Source organism: Somniosus microcephalus, chromosome 5, assembly GCF_052327205.1.
Source record: "Somniosus microcephalus isolate GS21.2 chromosome 5, FLI_Smic_1.0, whole genome shotgun sequence".
NCBI classification, from domain to species: Eukaryota; Metazoa; Chordata; class Chondrichthyes; order Squaliformes; family Somniosidae; genus Somniosus; species Somniosus microcephalus.
In genome coordinates this window covers 131,688,212-131,704,957 of record NC_140991.1, presented here as the reverse complement: position 1 = coordinate 131,704,957, position 16,746 = coordinate 131,688,212, and the positions used below count along the sequence as shown (strand labels likewise).

Below are 16,746 nucleotides of genomic sequence, written 5' to 3'. Positions count from 1 at the left end.
GCCTGGACCAATTGATGGCTTTTTTAGCCAGGCCCAGGAGCAGTCCTACGAGGAGGTCCTCCAACCTGCCCGCTCCCCTCCGCACCGGGTGACCGTAGATCAAGAGCGTGGGACTGAAGTGCAACCAAAAATCGAGGAGCAGCCCCTTCAGGTAATGAAAGAGGGGCTGCAACCTCTCACATTCTGTGTAAACATGAAATATTGACTCCTCCAGGCTGCAGAAAATGCAGGCAGCCTGGGAGTCCGTGAACCTATTTCAAACCATATTGCACGGGACTGCTCCGTGCAACATCCTAGTGACCGAGTGTAATTTATCCAAGTTTGCTGACGATACAAAGCTAGCCGGGAAGGTGCCGAACACCTCGAGTGTCTTCGCCAGGAGCAAGCGGAAATCAAGCGCAAGGAGCGCACGTCAACCCAAGCACCCCATCCACCCCTTCAACCACTGTCTGCCCCACCTGTGACAGAGACTGTAGGTCCCACATTGGACTCATCAGTCACCTGAGAACTCATTTTTAATGTGGAAGCAAGTCATCCTCGATTCCGAGGGACTGCCTAAGAAGAAAGAAGAAGGTGGATCTGTAAGCTGTGAGGAAAACACAAAGAGTCTGCAAAGGGGTATAGTTAAACTAAGTGAGTGGGCAGTAAGGTGGCAGATGGAGTATAATGTAGGGAAATGTGAGGTTATTCACTCTGGTAGGAAGAATAGAAAAACAGAATATTTTTTAAATGGTGAGAAACTTTCAAATGTTGGTGTTCAGAGTGATTTGGGTGTCCTTGTGTAAGAAACACAGAAAGCTGGCATGCAGGTACAGCAAGTAATAAGGCAAATGGCATGTTGGCCTTTATTGCAAGGGGATTGGAGTATAAGAGTAAAGAAGTCTTGCTACAATTGTACAGGGCCTTGGGTGAGACCACACCTGGAGTACTGTGCACAGTTTTGGTCTCCTAATCTAAGGAAGGATATACTTGCCTTGGAGGCGGTGCAACGAAGGTTCACTAGATTGATTCCTAGGATTAGAGGGCTGTCCTATGATCAGAGGTTGTTAAGAATGGGCCTATACTCTCTGGAGTTTAGAAGAATGAGAAGTGATCTCATTGAAACATACAAGATTCTGAAGGGGATTGACAGGGTAGATGCTGAGAGGTTGTTTCCCCTGGCTGGAGTGTCTAGAACTAGGGTGCATAGTCTCAGGATAAGGGGTAGGCCATTTAAGACTGAGATGAGGAGGAATTTCTTCACTCAAGAGGGTTGTGAATCTTTGGAATTCTCTTCCCCAGAGGGCCGTGGATGCTGAGTCTTTGAGTATATTCAAGGCTGAGATAGATTGATTTTTGGACCCTAGGGAAATCAAGGGATATGGCGATCTGGCGGGAACGTAGAGTTGAGGTCTCTGATCAGCCATGATCTTATTGAATGGCGGAACAGGCTGAGGGGCTGTATGTCCTGCTCCTATTTCTTATGTTCTTAAGTGAAGGATTTTCTCAACTTAAGTTACAAAACTTCTGTAACCACGTGTTTTCAAGTCATAGAAGCACGCACCAGATCCATTCTTGATGGGTGGAATCAAATGTTTTCTAAGTGTCTCCAGCTCCTGCCATGTCACGGTTGCTGGGAGACGCTGGCTCACTCTCACTCCGCGCCTCTTGCTGCTCTCCGCCGACAGCGCCCCTGCGACCGGCGCCAGCGCTGCGCCGACTGTCTCAGTTTGAATCGTGGACGCGTTGTGAGTGAAGCGCATGCGTAATAGGCGGGGCCGGAGTTGGACAGCAAGAAGCCCGGACTTTCCCGTTTATTTTCTGTCAATTTTCCGCTCCCTCGGTTGCTGGCGGGTTCAGGTTTTGACCGCTCAAGCCGAGAGCAGGCCCTGGGCCTTGGCTGTTTACGGGATGATGTGAACTGCAGCCGCGAGAAGAGGATGGCAGCACCGAGAGCGGGAGAGCCGGCAGGTATTGTACTGGGGCCCGGCCGGGCCAAGCGCATCGTCACTCGGTACTGTCTCCATTCGCTGCTTGGGGGCGGGTTTTAGAGCGGCTGTGGGTGAGGCGCTTGAAGATGTCGTCATGTGAAGGAGCTTAATGGTAGAGATGAATTGTTAAACACTGAACTTCTTGAAAAGAGAAGGCTGAGAGGTGATCTAATAGAGGTCTTTAAATTTATGAAGGCGTTTAAGTTGTTTCTACTTGTGAGTTGTCCAAAACTATGGGCCATAAATATAAGAGAATCACTAATAAATCCAGTGAAGAATTCAGCAGAAACTTTACCGAAAGAGTAACTCCCTACCACATGGAGTGGTTGAGGTGAAAACTATAGATGTATTTAAGGGGAAGCTAGGTAAGTATATGAGGGAGAAAGGAATCTAAGGATATGCTGATAGTGCTAGGTGGGAGGAGCATAAACATGGGCATAGACCAGTTGGGCTGAATGGCCTGTTTGCTGTAAAATCTATGTAATAAGTACATTTTAAATGCATTGAAATGAATAGCGCGAGCTGGTAAAGGTCCAGGTGAGGATTTCCGGCCATGATATGAATGGTGGAGTTGCAGATCACCTGGTCACACCAGACATGTTTATAAATGTGAATACTTCTCGCACAGTGTACATCATGATGGAATTGTGCTACTGTCAAAGATTATTTGCTAATCCCTGTATCGGAAAGTCAATGTAAATTTAGCTCCAAGCCACATGGCATCTTCAGGTGGTAATGGAGCGCCATAGATACAAGAAAACTAATTGTAAAGGAAATGTATTGCCTTGCTATTTAATAAATTCCCATGAATATACAATGCAATATTTCAATCTCAGGTTTGAGTTACAAGCATAAACCACTCAAGCTTTATTCTCTTAGCATAATGGGTTTTTACAACAGTCACTTTCATTTATAGAGCATATTTAATGCAGTGAAACATCTCTGGGCACTTCATAAAAAGCGGAAGTTTAAACACTGAGCAGAGTTAGCAGATTTAATCAAAGGTGTAGTGGACAAGGTAGGTTTTCAGGAGACTTTTGAAATTGTGAAGAGATGTAGCAAGAATGAGGGTTTAGGAAGAGAGTTCGAGTGCAGAAATGTAAGTGCTAATGGCTCTGCTACTGATGCTGGAGTAGAGGGAGGGTATACACTCAACTGAATCAGAGTCGGAAGAGTGCAGGGTACAATCGAGCATAAAACTGGAAGATCGGGTAAAGCTGTGGCGAGATTTGTAAATGAGGATTTGAAGTCGATGTGGTGGGGGAAGGGAGCCAATGAAGGGGTGAGGAGATGGAGTAATGGGTGAGTGGGACTTACTGTGAGATGGGATGTGGCCAATGAAATTTTAAACAAGCTGGAGTTTATGCAGCGTGGAGCAGGAGAAGACGGGGAAAAGAGAATTGGAGAAGTTGAACATGGAGGTAATGAAGGCATGGATGAGTGTTTCAGCAGAGTTAGGTATGGACACTGGTGGAAGATGTTACATCGGTGGAAATAGGCAGTTTTGATGATTTGAAACCTGAGGTTTAATGTTCAGCTTGGGGGTGAAACAGTAGTCTGAGGTTACACACCATCAGGTTCAGCTGGAGTGAGCATTTGGGGAGGGGGATGGATTCGGGGCTGGAATATGGAGTTTTGGGTGAAGCTGAACAAGATGGCATCAGCCTTGCTAGTATTAAGCTCGAGAAAGTTATGGCTTACTCAGGACTTGATGTTGGACAAGCAGCCATACAGCATGGTAACACTCATTCAGTCGAGGACGGTGGCAGAGGGGTAAGATCAATACCTCCTTACTGGATTACAGCACAGCACGTTGTGGACAGTTTTCCTATCCTGTTTTCTCAACCACCAAACTGCAAAATGATTCCTGTATGCATACGGTTGATTCCTGCAGTTCATTCCAAAGAAAATAACCTAGTGATGTAGCACGCATTGTGTCTCAAAACCAATATAATTTCAAGTCACTATATAAAAAACAATATCATGTGCACCACTTCACTTTTAGAGAAATTCAAATCCTAATAGCAGGCAGGTAAATAGTTTTTTAAATAGAATTTACAAATGTACGATGGCTATCTTTAGTGAATGATCTATTCTTGAGGTTACATAGGAATTGCTAGACGAAAAAAGACCCAGGTCCATCTAGTTCACCACCTACTGTCTTGGTCGTCACCTGATACCACGATAATGGAGTTATTGACTAATTACAATCAATCTCTATCAATTAACCTACAACTGACATGAGGTGAGGAAACACTCAGTGGTGGAAAGCTTTGGGAACCATAGGTCCAAAGTTATCGGTTTCTCGTGGTGACAATTAACTGTTGATGGCTACTTGGGTGTGGTACCAAAGGGTAGATGGCCCCTGTCCAATCATATCTCTGCAAGGAGGGAGGAAAATTGGTGGAGAAAATTGATCAAAAAGAGTAGGATTACCATCTGGTAAACCACTTAAGAGTTTACAAAGGCATCCTCAAATAGATTTATACTGATATTTTCTGGCAATAACTGTAGCTTAGTATTCAAGCTAAGTACTCCACATTAACATATATCAAAAAGAGCAGTGATCCTAATACTGATCCCTGGGGGACACCACTGTATACTTCTCTCCAGTCTGGAAAACAACTGTTCACCACTACTCTCTGCTTTCTGTTCCTTAGCCAATTTTGTATCCACACTGCCACTGTTCCTTTAATCCCATGGGCTTCAATGTTGCTAACAAATATTACTACAATATTTAGATGGTGGTTGAAAACCTCGAGCTCTGCTTTTATTTTGAAATTATCTGAACCTCTGAGATTTTTTCCATTATTCTTAGCATTATTAATAGTCATAGGCCTAGAAATTCGGTGGGGTTAGCGCCCAATTAGAGGCGTTAGAGGGCCTTGCGCCGGAATTATAGCCGCGATCGAAATTGCGTTGGGCCCTACCATCGGCGTTAGCCGGTAGCGCTGCGCCGGCACCGATGACGTCATCGGTGTGCGCAGCGTCCCGGTTGCCGTGGTAATGCGGCCGGACGCCCAAATTCAGTTGCGGCCGCCTCGCCCGTGGCAGCCGCAACCAACGATTGTTCAACGGGATGTTGCAGCACGTAGCGCCGGCGCATTAAGGTGGAGCGGCGGCTGGCCGCTTTCCCGGCGGCCGCCTGCCCGCACCTCCCTCCCCGGACTCCTCCTCCACCACCCCCCCCCCCCCCCCCCCCGCGGCACTGATGTGTGTGGCCCGCGAGCCCGGCACTTCTCCGAGGTGCCGGGCTCATTTGTCGGGCGAATCGACCGGTCAGCGGTCGGCTGCAGGCAGCTCCTCCTTAACAGAAGGAGGAGGCCTGCAGTACCCCAGCCTGCCGCACCGCATCGGGTGCCGCAGCGGGGGATTAGCGCCGCAAACCTGCATTCAGCGCCCATAGCGAGGCGCTGAAACCCTCCATTAGCGCCCGCAGCCGTCTGGGCGCGGGGCAGCTGAATTTTTGGCGGGCGCAGCGGCAATTATCGCGGGCGCAAAATTTCGGGCGCAAAAGCCCTGGCGGAGGCAAACCTAATTTCTAGGCCATATTGTTTAAATTTTATTAAGTGCTGGTAGAAAAGAGGAAACTGAGACGAATATTTTTCCAGTACCCCACAGGAATCTCCCAATTTTTATGAATCTGTATTCAACAGGCGGACTGGAGCTTAATCCAGATGCTGCAGATTTCATTCCTCGGGAAATGCAGGAAACCCAGAAAAACAAGAAGCCAGAGGATTTTGCCAGGAACAATAATACAAATCTACCATCATCGAGGCAGCAGCCATTTCGTAGCTATCGCTGTGGTTTGACGCACAAAAGGGAATATTATCCGCAGTCAAGGAATCATTATGAGAAAGACCCCACCCCTAATCCCAGGACAGGCAGTGAGGGACACAGGACTAACCAAAATAAAGCAGGTATGCATAGCTTCCAAAATCAGCGCCGTCACCGGATCAGAGAAGACAAGTCTTGTTCTGGAGAAACGTGGCTTGCTGAAGAGTCACAGCAGGAAACTGTTGGAAACTTAGTGCAACCAAGTTTATTAGAAAAAGATTTGGTGAAAGATGTTGTACAGAAAGACACAATGGAGGCGGGGGCAGAATCTGTGGGACACAGAAAGATTCCCAATTTAGAACAAGAAAGTTGGCGAGCACCAGAAAGTCGAGGAGGAGCTAAACCAAAGAAAATTAACCTGCATGTGCATAAACCTGGTCGAGGAGTGGCTAACCAAGGAAGACTGGCCTTTGAAAAAGACAATAGAACATTTGGAAAGAAACCCAATGAAATGACTGAAAACCTGAGCCCACCAGAAGCTGGTGAAACAGAAACACTTAATGAGCCTCCTGGAATGGATAAGAATGGTGAAAAATACAATGATGAGTCACAGAGAAAGTTTCCTAAAAGTAAAAATAGTCAGCGAGGATTCACCTGGGGCAAAGAGTACTCTGACGATGAAGTGTACAGGAATGCGGACAATGTTAGGACAGGCTCACGTTTCTCCATGACTGCTTCAGAATTGGATACCAAGACTGATCTAAATGAGGAGAGAGCGAATCCCAAATTGCGTGAGCGGTTGAGCCACCGAACCCAAATGTGGAAAATGAGTGAAGTAGAAAGAAGAAGAAAACGACCACAAGATCTGCAAAAAAAATCCTTTGATTCAGGAAGGAAGACATTTTGGAAAAAACAGATGGAAGTACACAAGAGCAAGGAGACTCACACAGGTTAGTTTATTAAACCTCATTAAAACTTACTGATTTTAAAGATAAATTTTTTACAAATGGTTGAAGTAAGAAAGTTGTTGTATTGTGGGAAAGTTCTTGAATTCCACTAGTTGTAGTACTTTGGGACATTTTAAACCCTTCTTTCACCTTGTCCTCTTCCCTCAAATCCTAGCAGAATTATACAATGTAAACATATGTCATTCAAATTGCTTCCCGTGCCACCAAGAAATGAAGGATAATGTACGTTGTAGAATCAATAAGTTGTTGAGTTAGAATAATATGTAACTTTTGTTTTCAGTTTCCTCAAAGTGGCTTGGGGGAACAGGTGAAGTAGAGCTTTTAAAATTTGAGGATGCAATAAACCCTTAAGATTTGCTAAATTATTTTGGAAATTGTCAATAGGCTGAAGGAACCTTGGTAGTCATCAGTATCGAGGAGTTAATCAGCCATTTATCACGAACAGGTCATAGTTTGGCCTTTTTGCTGATCGTGCATTGTGACAAATATTCACAAGATTGGTGAACTGGGTAGACACATGGCAGATGAAATTTAACACCGAGAAGTGTGAAGTGATTTATTTTGGTAGGAAGAATGAGGAGAGGCAATATAAACTAAATTATCTAATTTTAAAGGGGATGCATGAACAGAGACCTGGGGTGTATGTAGAGTGCAGAACAGATTTACAGGAAACTTTGTGCTATCCGGCACCCACGGGACCGAGCTGCTGCCGTTGCCTCAAAACTTCCGTACTCTCCAGAGTTAATGTTGAGAGATACGGAGATTCTTATCTCTGTATTTGACGACAAACACTGTTGCTTAGCAACAGCTTCTAAACACTCGGGTGTGGCCCTAAAGCTCTGTAGCTGAAGCTGTTGCTATAGCTACAGACCTTGCACAGCTTGACTGTTCAAACAAAGCAAAAAAAACAAACAAAAAGAATAAAAAACGGCTGCTGATTTTTGCCGGTGGCTCCAGATTGCCGGATAGCTCACCTCCGGATAGCACAAAGTTTCCTGTACTAGAATGGTACCGGGGATGAGGGACTCAGTTATGTGGAGAGACTGGAGAATCGGGGGTTGTTCTCCTTGGAGCAGAGAAGGTTAAAAGGAGATTTGATAAAGGTATTCAAACTTATGAATGGTTTTGATAGAGTAAGTAGAGAGAAACTTTCCATTAGCAGAAGGGCTGGTAACCAGAGGACACAGATTTAAAGTGATTGGCAAAAAAAACAGAGGGGACATGGAACATTTTTTTACACAGTGAGTTGTTGTGATCTGGAATGCATTGCTGTAAGGGATGGTGGAAGCAGATTCAATAGTAACTTTCAAAAGGGAATTGGATAAAATACTTCAACAGGAAAAATTTGCAGGGCTATGGGGAAAGAGCAGGGGAGTGGGACTAATTGGACAGCTCCACCAAAGCGCCGGCACAGGCACATTGGGCCAAATGACCTCTTTCTGTGCTGTATCATTCTATGATTGATTACATTCTTGTAGGATTCAGGGACTTCATCAATAACTAGTTTGAGGCAACATAAATGGTAATACCTATACCTACTTGTTGGTCCAACACATCCTGGAAATCAGGATTTTTGCACTGGAAAAGCTCGCCCCTCTCCATAGCCACGTGTTCCCATTGTTCAACCAATTCGAGCAGTTAGCTGACATTGTCTTTCAGAAGTAGAGGGTTCTTGGCATTGTTTTTTTAATACTTGTTCTGAGATGTGGGCGACTCTGGCAAGGCCACATTTATTGCACATCCCGAGTTTTCCTGAGGGCATTAAGAGTCAACCATGTAGTGTGCGACTGGAGTTGCATGTAGGACAGACTGGGTAGTGGTGTCAGGTTCCCCTCCCTTAAGGAAATGAGTGAACCAGTTGGGCATTTACAAAAATCTGGCAGCTTTCATGGTTATTTTATCTGGTGCCAGCCCACATTTCAGCAGATTCAATTGAATTAAATTAAAATTCTCAACTTGCATTCTGTCCTATGAACTCAGAACCTCTGGATTGCTAGTCCACTACCATATACTACTGTACCCTGCTATGTTTACATTTCTACAGGGTCCCTGCGCACACAAGTGTGAAAACTACTGGGTTATAGGTCTGTGACTTGTAGTGGTGGGACCAATTTGAGGTGATGAATTAAGAGCATCTCACAAGCTATTTTTTGATGCAGCTTTAAAATGTATTTGCCTAAATGTGATTTTTATTTAATACAGCATATTGGTATCAGTAAGTCGATTGATAACACTTATCTGTCTGTCATACCTTTTATATTGTTTAGCAGATAGAACTGATTGTAATGTAGTATTCTAAAATATTCACTTTTTGATCCAATAACTGTTTAGCTCTGTCTTCTGGTCTGGTCCCGTCCCCACTAACACTGCCCTAGTCTATTTCTTCAGCAGCCACTACAGTAGTATTATTTGGTCTAACTACCTGTTCCTTTTTTCAGGATTACTGATTGAACATCTTACAGCTGAGAAATATGAGTGTATGGTTTGCTGTGAGGTGATCCGTGTGATGGTACCTGTCTGGAGCTGTCAAAGCTGTTATCACGTGTTCCACTTGAATTGTATTAAGAAATGGGCAAGATCGCCAGCTTCTCAGGCTGAAGGTAAGTTTGTTTGCATGTAGCATTTGAGTTCTGCTGCCTTGCTTGTTTTATAAAATATAATGCATACAGTTAATAATCATTCTCCTCCTCAGGCGATTAATTAGGGGAGGGTCTTTTACAGTGCAAATTGTAGATGATGTGTTGGAAAGAGCATGGGAAATTCCTATATCGGCTTCTGTCAATGGCAAAACCCATTCTACAAGTGTGCACGTGCACATCTACCTGCAGTATAAGTTGCACCTGTAGATGCCACTGTAAATGTCCATTTTTCTATTCTAAATCTGTCCTGATAAAAGAAAGACTTGCATTCAAATAGCACCTTTCACGACCTCGGGACGTACCAAAGCACTTTATAGCCAATGAAGTACTTTTTGAAGTGTAGTCTCTGTTGTAATGTAGGAAACGTGGCAGCCAATTTGCACACAGCAAGGTCCGACAACAGCAATGTGATAATGGCCAGATAATGTGTTTTAGTGATGTTAGTTGAGGGATAAATGTTGGCCAGGACACCAGGGAGAAATAATGCCATCGGATCTGTTATGCCCACCTGAGAGGACAGACAGGGCTTGGGTTCAGCATTTCATCTGCATGACAGCACCTCCAGTTGCGCAGTATTCCTTCAGTACTGCACTTGAGCATCAGCCTAGATTTTGTGCTCACAGATTTTGAACCCACAACCTTCTGACTCAGGTGAGAGTGGTACCACTGAGCCACGGCTGACACAAGAACAGTACTTGATATAGTAAACTAATTTTACTGAATTGACCTACACTTCCAGACAATGGCCACCTGATGGCTCTGCCATTTATCTTCCAACAGAAGAACCAGCAGCCTTACTTGTCCAGAGTTCAGAGAGCTGTCCCCCTGCCCGTTTCTCTCCCTTTACAAACATACAAAAATGACGAAAAGGAAAAAGTCATTGACCCTGTCCCATGCAGTGCTGTTGTAATTAAGCATCAAGACTTGCAATGCTTCCACACAACAGCAGCCATGTCATTTCCCAGGAGAGAGAGAAACCAGATTTTTTTTTAAAAACCTAGGCCAATTCAGGGGGAAAACATTCTGGAAAATTCCTCTCCCAACCCCAAAGGTCATCAAAAAAGATTCCAGGAGACCACGGTCACCAACATCCCACCTATATTTTGTACACAGTGATATCAGTCTTGGACAGAAGCTCGTCCAGCTGCCTTTTTAATGTTTGCAGTGAATCCGTATGTGCAGCACAAGCTGGCAACTTGTCGCTAACCCTCGGCAAAATGGAAAAACCCTGACTTCTGACCTACTTCTATGCTTATGTAACGTATACTCCCGACTCTTGGTTCTCCTTAACCTATCTAATTCAAATAGTCTATCCACACAGACACAGTCTAATCTGTTTATTCTTTTAAATACCTCAATCAAAACCTACCCAAAATCTGCACTTTTCCAGAGTAAAAAGATTCAGCTCTCTAAGCCAATAATGATAACTAAGACTGATATGCACAAGCTAATTCAAATTGCTGCTTTAGTCCCAGGTTTAAACCTTGAATTTACAGTATGTTACTGTGACTATTTTAAAAATTGTGTACACTTGCAAATTATTTTTTCCTGGATTTCACGAGGGAGCTCTGCGTAACTTTGGCGGCAGATCCCCGTAAACAATTGTTTACACCGTTTCTCCGGGGTTTCTGCTGAACTTATGACAGACGATCGGGAGACGCCGCCGCCCCCCCCCCCCCCCCCCCCCGGACGGAAATTCTATCCCTGTCTGAATAAGCTGCCATGGATAAAGCCAATGTATTTTTATAGAATTATTTTTAATAAGTTTTGTTTTAAAGGAAAGTTGCATTCCAATTCAATTAAGGGAGGGGAGGAAGAACATAAGGGAAGGTCTGAGATAGGGTGGAAGGCAGGAGCGATTAAATGACAAAAGGGATGATTATACAAAACAAAGGAGATGGTAATGCAACATTTAAAGAAACAAAAGATGGGTCTAGAAGAGTTGTAAATGGGTATAGCAGAATCATCAACAGCCCAAGCTTCCAGTTGTCTGCCACTTTAATTCTCTGCTCCACTCCCACTCTGACCTCTTCTCTGCCTCTTACACTGTTCCATTGAAGCGCAACGTAAGCTCGAGGAACAACACCTCTTTCTGTTAGGCACTTTACAGCCTTCTGGACCAATACCTCTGCCCTTATTTTTTCAGATGACAGTTGTTGATGATTCTGCTATACCTATTTACACCTCTGCTATACCCATTTACACCTCCGCTATACCCATTTACACCTCTTCTAGACCTGCTGAGTATTTCCAGCATTTTCTGTTTTTATTTCCAATTCAATAGTTGTGTTCACTCATTACAACAGAAAAATGGTAAACCATTCAGAATCTATTTGTAGTCAGTAAGGAGTCAGATACTTTTTTAATTAAGTGGACGTCACTGGCAAAGCCAGCATTTATTGCCAATCCCTAATTGACCTCAAGAAAGTGGTGGTGAGAGCCTTCTTGACAACTAAGTGGCTTGCTAGGCCATTTCAGAGGGGCAGTTAAGAGTCAACCACATTGCTGTGGGTCTAGAGTCACATATAGGCCAGACAGGGTAAGGACGGCAGATTTCTTTCCCTAAACCAGATGGGTTTTTACGACAATCCGGTAGTTTCATGGTCACCATACTTGCTTTTTATTCCCGATTTATTTAATTAACTGAATATAAATTCCACAGCTGCCGTGGTGGGATTTGAACTCGTGTCTCCCGGTCATTATGCTACTGTTCCCGTACTTGCAGAGGAGTAACTTTGCTATTAGCACAGTTTGTGTCTTCTTACCTCACAATAAACCCTGTTATTTATTGTAACGGGAATAAACTTTTTTCCTACTAATGTGCTAGATAAAGTAATTGCATATTTTTTACATGCTAGATGGGAATGGTGGTTGGCGATGTCCTGCTTGTCAGAACGTTTCTGTACGAGTCCCCAACTCTTACATGTGTTTCTGTGGTAAGTAGAGAAAGTCTATGGAGCTGCGTGAAAATATTCAGCAATAATTTGTTTTTGAAAAATGTTTGCGTGTATATAATAAGAAATGTCATGTGTAAGTTTATTTTTAGTGTTACATGAAGATGATTCTTATGTGCATAAAAATAGATCTGGGGTGTAAATTATACACTTAATTTTTAAGGCTTTATTAATTTATACCATGTGTGAACACTAGAACAGTGGTTTATTTACAATACTGCTTTGGAACTTTTGATTCCTCAAATAATACAGCAGTGAGTGATGCACTTTGAGGATTCCAGTACTAATGAAACTGAGCACTAAACTACTTTTACAAGAAAAAACTGCCTCACTTTTTTAATGGAACCATTGTATTCTTGTTTTTCTCTATTTATCGCACCAAATTCTTTGCAATTTAATGTTTTTCATTATTGTACTTTCCTAGGCTGCTTTTTTCCCACACATCCCTCTGTTACTCCTTCATATTTTCATTCATGGCTTATGTAAACTTTCCTGCCTGTACACCCAAAATCTCCTTTCCTGACTCGTTGCTAATTAACCCTTGTAATGCTGTTTTTGATTCTCTGGCTGCTGCCTCTGCCACTTCATAGTCTATTACCTGTTGTCAAAGTCTTGATCACCCACTTGTTCTTGTCCCCCACTTAGTCAGCTGATTCTCTAATAATACAACCAGCCCACGTCTGCAAGAGGATGTGGATTGAAAAGAAGCAGTATTGTTTTTCATTTTAATCCACTTTGACTGCAGTTGTCTAGTTATAGTATAAAGGAGGTACAATGGAGCTTAGATGATTTGTCAAAAAGTGGGAGTGAATGTCCTACTCCTGTTCCTATGTTAAACTCCATTACAAAACAGAGTATAAGTATAGGACGTCGTGACCAAACTCTGCATCTTGAGTACTGTGTCCAGTTCTAGCCACTAAGACAAAAGAGAGACATTCAAGCACTGGTGGCAGTGCAAAGAAGAGTGTGAGGCTGACCTCTGGAATAAAAGGCATGATTTATGAGGAAGGACTGGAGAAATCTAAGCACTGCAGTTTGGAACGGAGGTGCCCGAGAGGTGATCTTATAGAGGTATATATGATAATTGTGGAAAAGGTAAATCTGGAATATTGGTTTAAATTAAATTGCAAGAATCCAAACTAGTAAAAGGTAACTTTTAAGACTATCAGAAATTCTTCTTTGCACTTCGAGTGATCAACATGTGGCATGAACTTCAAGTTATAGTAGTGAAGGTAAAAACCTTGGCTCAATTGCATAATTGATCTACATTCCCCCAGTCTGACATGACACCTCTCGCAAGTACTCTGTTTCCTATATTCTTAATCCACTTTCTTATTCTGTCCCAGGACCTATCCTGGATTTTCAAAACCTCTTTACTGTATGGATAGCACAGTATATATATTTCTTTGTTTCGTTTGCTCCAACTGTACCATTTTAACTTTTTGTTACATTTGTTTATAAAATAATATCCCATGGTTTGAAACAGGTTTTTTTTATATGGGTCCTTGTCAACGGCTTTCTCGAACAGTGGTTCTCAAACTTTTTTGGTTGAAGGACCCCTTTTCAAATCGATTGGTAATCATGGACCCCCGAAGGACCCCTTTTCAAATGGATTAGTAATGATGGACCCCCGAAGGACCCCTTTTCAAATGGATTAGTAATGATGGACCCCCGAAGGACCCCTTTTCAAATGGATTAGTAATCACGGACCCCCGAAGGACCCCTTTTCAAATGGATTAGTAATCACAGACCCCCGAAGGACCCCTTTTCAAATGGATTAGTAATCACGGACCCCCGAAGGACCCCTTTTCAAATGGATTAGTAATCACAGACCCCCGAAGGACCCCTTTTCAAATGGATTAGTAATCACGGACCCCCGAAGGACCCCTTTTCAAATGGATTAGTAATCACAGACCCCCGAAGGACCCCTTTTCAAATGGATTAGTAATGATGGACCCCCGAAGGACCCCTTTTCAAATGGATTAGTAATGACAGACTCCCGAAGGACCCCTTTTCAAATGGATTAGTAATGACGGACCCCCCCTCCCCCCGCCATCTAAATTATAATGCTATATAATGCTCATAATATGAAAGTGCTGCATGTAAAGACTTTTAATAATCCTGATTACTGTCAAAGACTCCTGCTGGGAGTGTACTTGTGTGGGCACTAATGAGGACAAGATCATCTCAGCTGTCCTAGCCTGCCAATACTTAGTGTTCAGGTTCACATGAAGAATGGTAATATGAACGGGGCAACCAACACCGATACCACGACTTGGTAGCTTCAGCTTAAGAAGGGAGAAAATTAGGTGGAAAACTAAATCCACCTGGTGTTTCCTTCATGTTTCATTTCAGTAGGCCACCATTTACAGCTCCGTGTCTAGTTAGAAAGATTTGTTCATTTGTATCCCCTATCCCTAAGACCCCTATGATCATTCCTTTTGGTTCAGCTTAGCTTGGTTCTCCCTTTAACTAGATCCCCACACTCACTTAAATACTTGGATTCGCTCACCACCCCCCCCCCCCCCCCCAAAAAAAAAGTTTAATTTCTGAGAAAAGTAATTCAAGCAAATCGGAAATATCAATTCACATATACAGTAATATAAAATGTCATTCAACGGTTTGTTTATCTCTGCTTGCTCAACTTGAAATCAAAATAGCTGATTCACCAATTTGAGCAGGCTGCTCTTCAATGGATTAAGAATAATTGTGTCAATTTCACCCAGGACTCAGTGAGGCGGGTTGTTTCGGAATTGCGTTTGGATGCTCGAAATGATCCAACTTTTATTTAATGCGATCTGAAGGCTGCGGCATTTACCAGCCAGGTTTAAACCCACACGTTACACAGTAGGATGCTCTCGTGCAAAACTACTCCGCCTCAACCTACCTTCACACGTGGGAAGTCCCACCTTTGCCATGCGCCGATTGGATGATGCCCGTTAGTAATGTTCCAAACAAACCACCGACAAAGATGCTGATTAGATAACAGAACCGCCAATCGGCCCCCGACGTCAGGGAATTTCCATTTATAACGTTTAGTTGGAGTCAATCAGTAAATGAGGTACGAGGAGGGGTAAAAGTACTTAAGCCCAACCACCAAGCAGAGTGTTTGCTTTCAGAAGCCAAACTGGTATGCAATCTGTAAGCAAACCACTTTGCACTAACCATTTAAAGTAGGGAGGGAGATAGAAGAACAATTGGTCAATGTTTCATGGACCCCCGGAACGTGTCTGTGGACCCCAGTTTGAGAACCGCTGTTCTAGAAGTCTAAATAAACCATATTGTTGGGAAATCAACTGCCTACTTTACTTTATTTGTAATTTCTTCAAAGATGTTGAAGTTCATCGAGCAGCAATTTCCCCTTTTAAATCCACAGAACCTATTTTCTGATTATTAATGCTCTCAGCAAAATCTATTTTGTGATGGATTGCAGCCCCTGGCCATGAACTCACACTTTCTTGAGGCATGCTGTTGTGGTTCTCTCCAGTTGCAGTTGTTTGCAGTGTTTTTTTTTATAAAGAGAGTCACTAGATCTCGTATGCAAACTGAAGTAGATACTTCTGGTAATGTTTTGTTCTATGTACTTGTAAGGTAAGGTTAACAATCCAGAGTGGAACAGAAATGAAATACCTCACAGCTGTGGAGAGCTTTGTGGAAAGAAACGATCTGGCAACGACTGTCCTCACTCATGTAACATGTAAGCGCAAAAAAATACAAGAATGTATGACTCTTCCTGCCTTTTTGATATGACTTTATATTTGATAATTCGCTTCAGTGTCTTTTTAATATTGGTACTCGAGAAAAGTTCTTTTTTTAAAGTTATTTCTTCATAAGTGCCAATTACAATTATTTTCCATTCTTTTAATGGAAATCAATTTCTGCTTGCTACTAATTCTCAGCTCCATCTTTCACTGGTACCATCTCCTTTAGACTTGTACAAAAAGAACTTAGGCCAATATTGTATATGCTTATAGTGGCTTCATTACTATGGAACCTCAATTATCCACCAATGTGGGCGCCCCCCTCGCCCCACCCCCCCAGTGGAAAATAGAAATTGGAAGATACTTTAGAGTCCTACTAAGATAATCTGCAGTGGAATTTTTTTTAGAAAGGACATAAATGAATTCTATCTTGACTGTAATAAATTGCTTTGGTTCAACTAATCCACTTGTCAGAAATGATTGACCATATAAAGGCACGTACTGAGTGTAGCGAAGCGTCATTATAACAAATTCGGTTTCTGCAAATGTCTTCATTTTTTTTAACCTTGAGCCGGGTAAAGTTTCCTTTTTAAAATGAATCTAATATATGTCAAAATGATTCTTTATAAGCTTTCATTAAAGTCTATTTCCAATTGAATGGTGCCAATTTTTAAAAATACTTCTGTTTCTGTGCTTCCAAAACAAAGATTGTTGTGGAATTTATTTTTCATCATGAA

The 16,746-nt window shown here is 42.8% G+C and overlaps 1 protein-coding gene across 1 annotated transcript in view; it reads left to right on the top strand.

Annotated features, from left to right (window-relative positions):
* The first annotated feature begins 1,623 nt into the window (after positions 1 to 1,623).
* The window catches only part of nfx1 (nuclear transcription factor, X-box binding 1), an 88,237-nt gene continuing 73,114 nt past the window's right edge, over positions 1,624 to 16,746 (top strand). Inside the window, exons 1-5 of the mRNA XM_085988258.1 lie at positions 1,624 to 1,950; positions 5,627 to 6,697; positions 9,154 to 9,315; positions 12,213 to 12,290; positions 15,900 to 16,005. Of these exons, the coding sequence (XP_085844384.1) occupies positions 1,920 to 1,950; positions 5,627 to 6,697; positions 9,154 to 9,315; positions 12,213 to 12,290; positions 15,900 to 16,005 (1,448 nt within the window). The 5' untranslated portion in view covers positions 1,624 to 1,919. The remainder of the gene's footprint in view (positions 1,951 to 5,626; positions 6,698 to 9,153; positions 9,316 to 12,212; positions 12,291 to 15,899; positions 16,006 to 16,746) is intronic.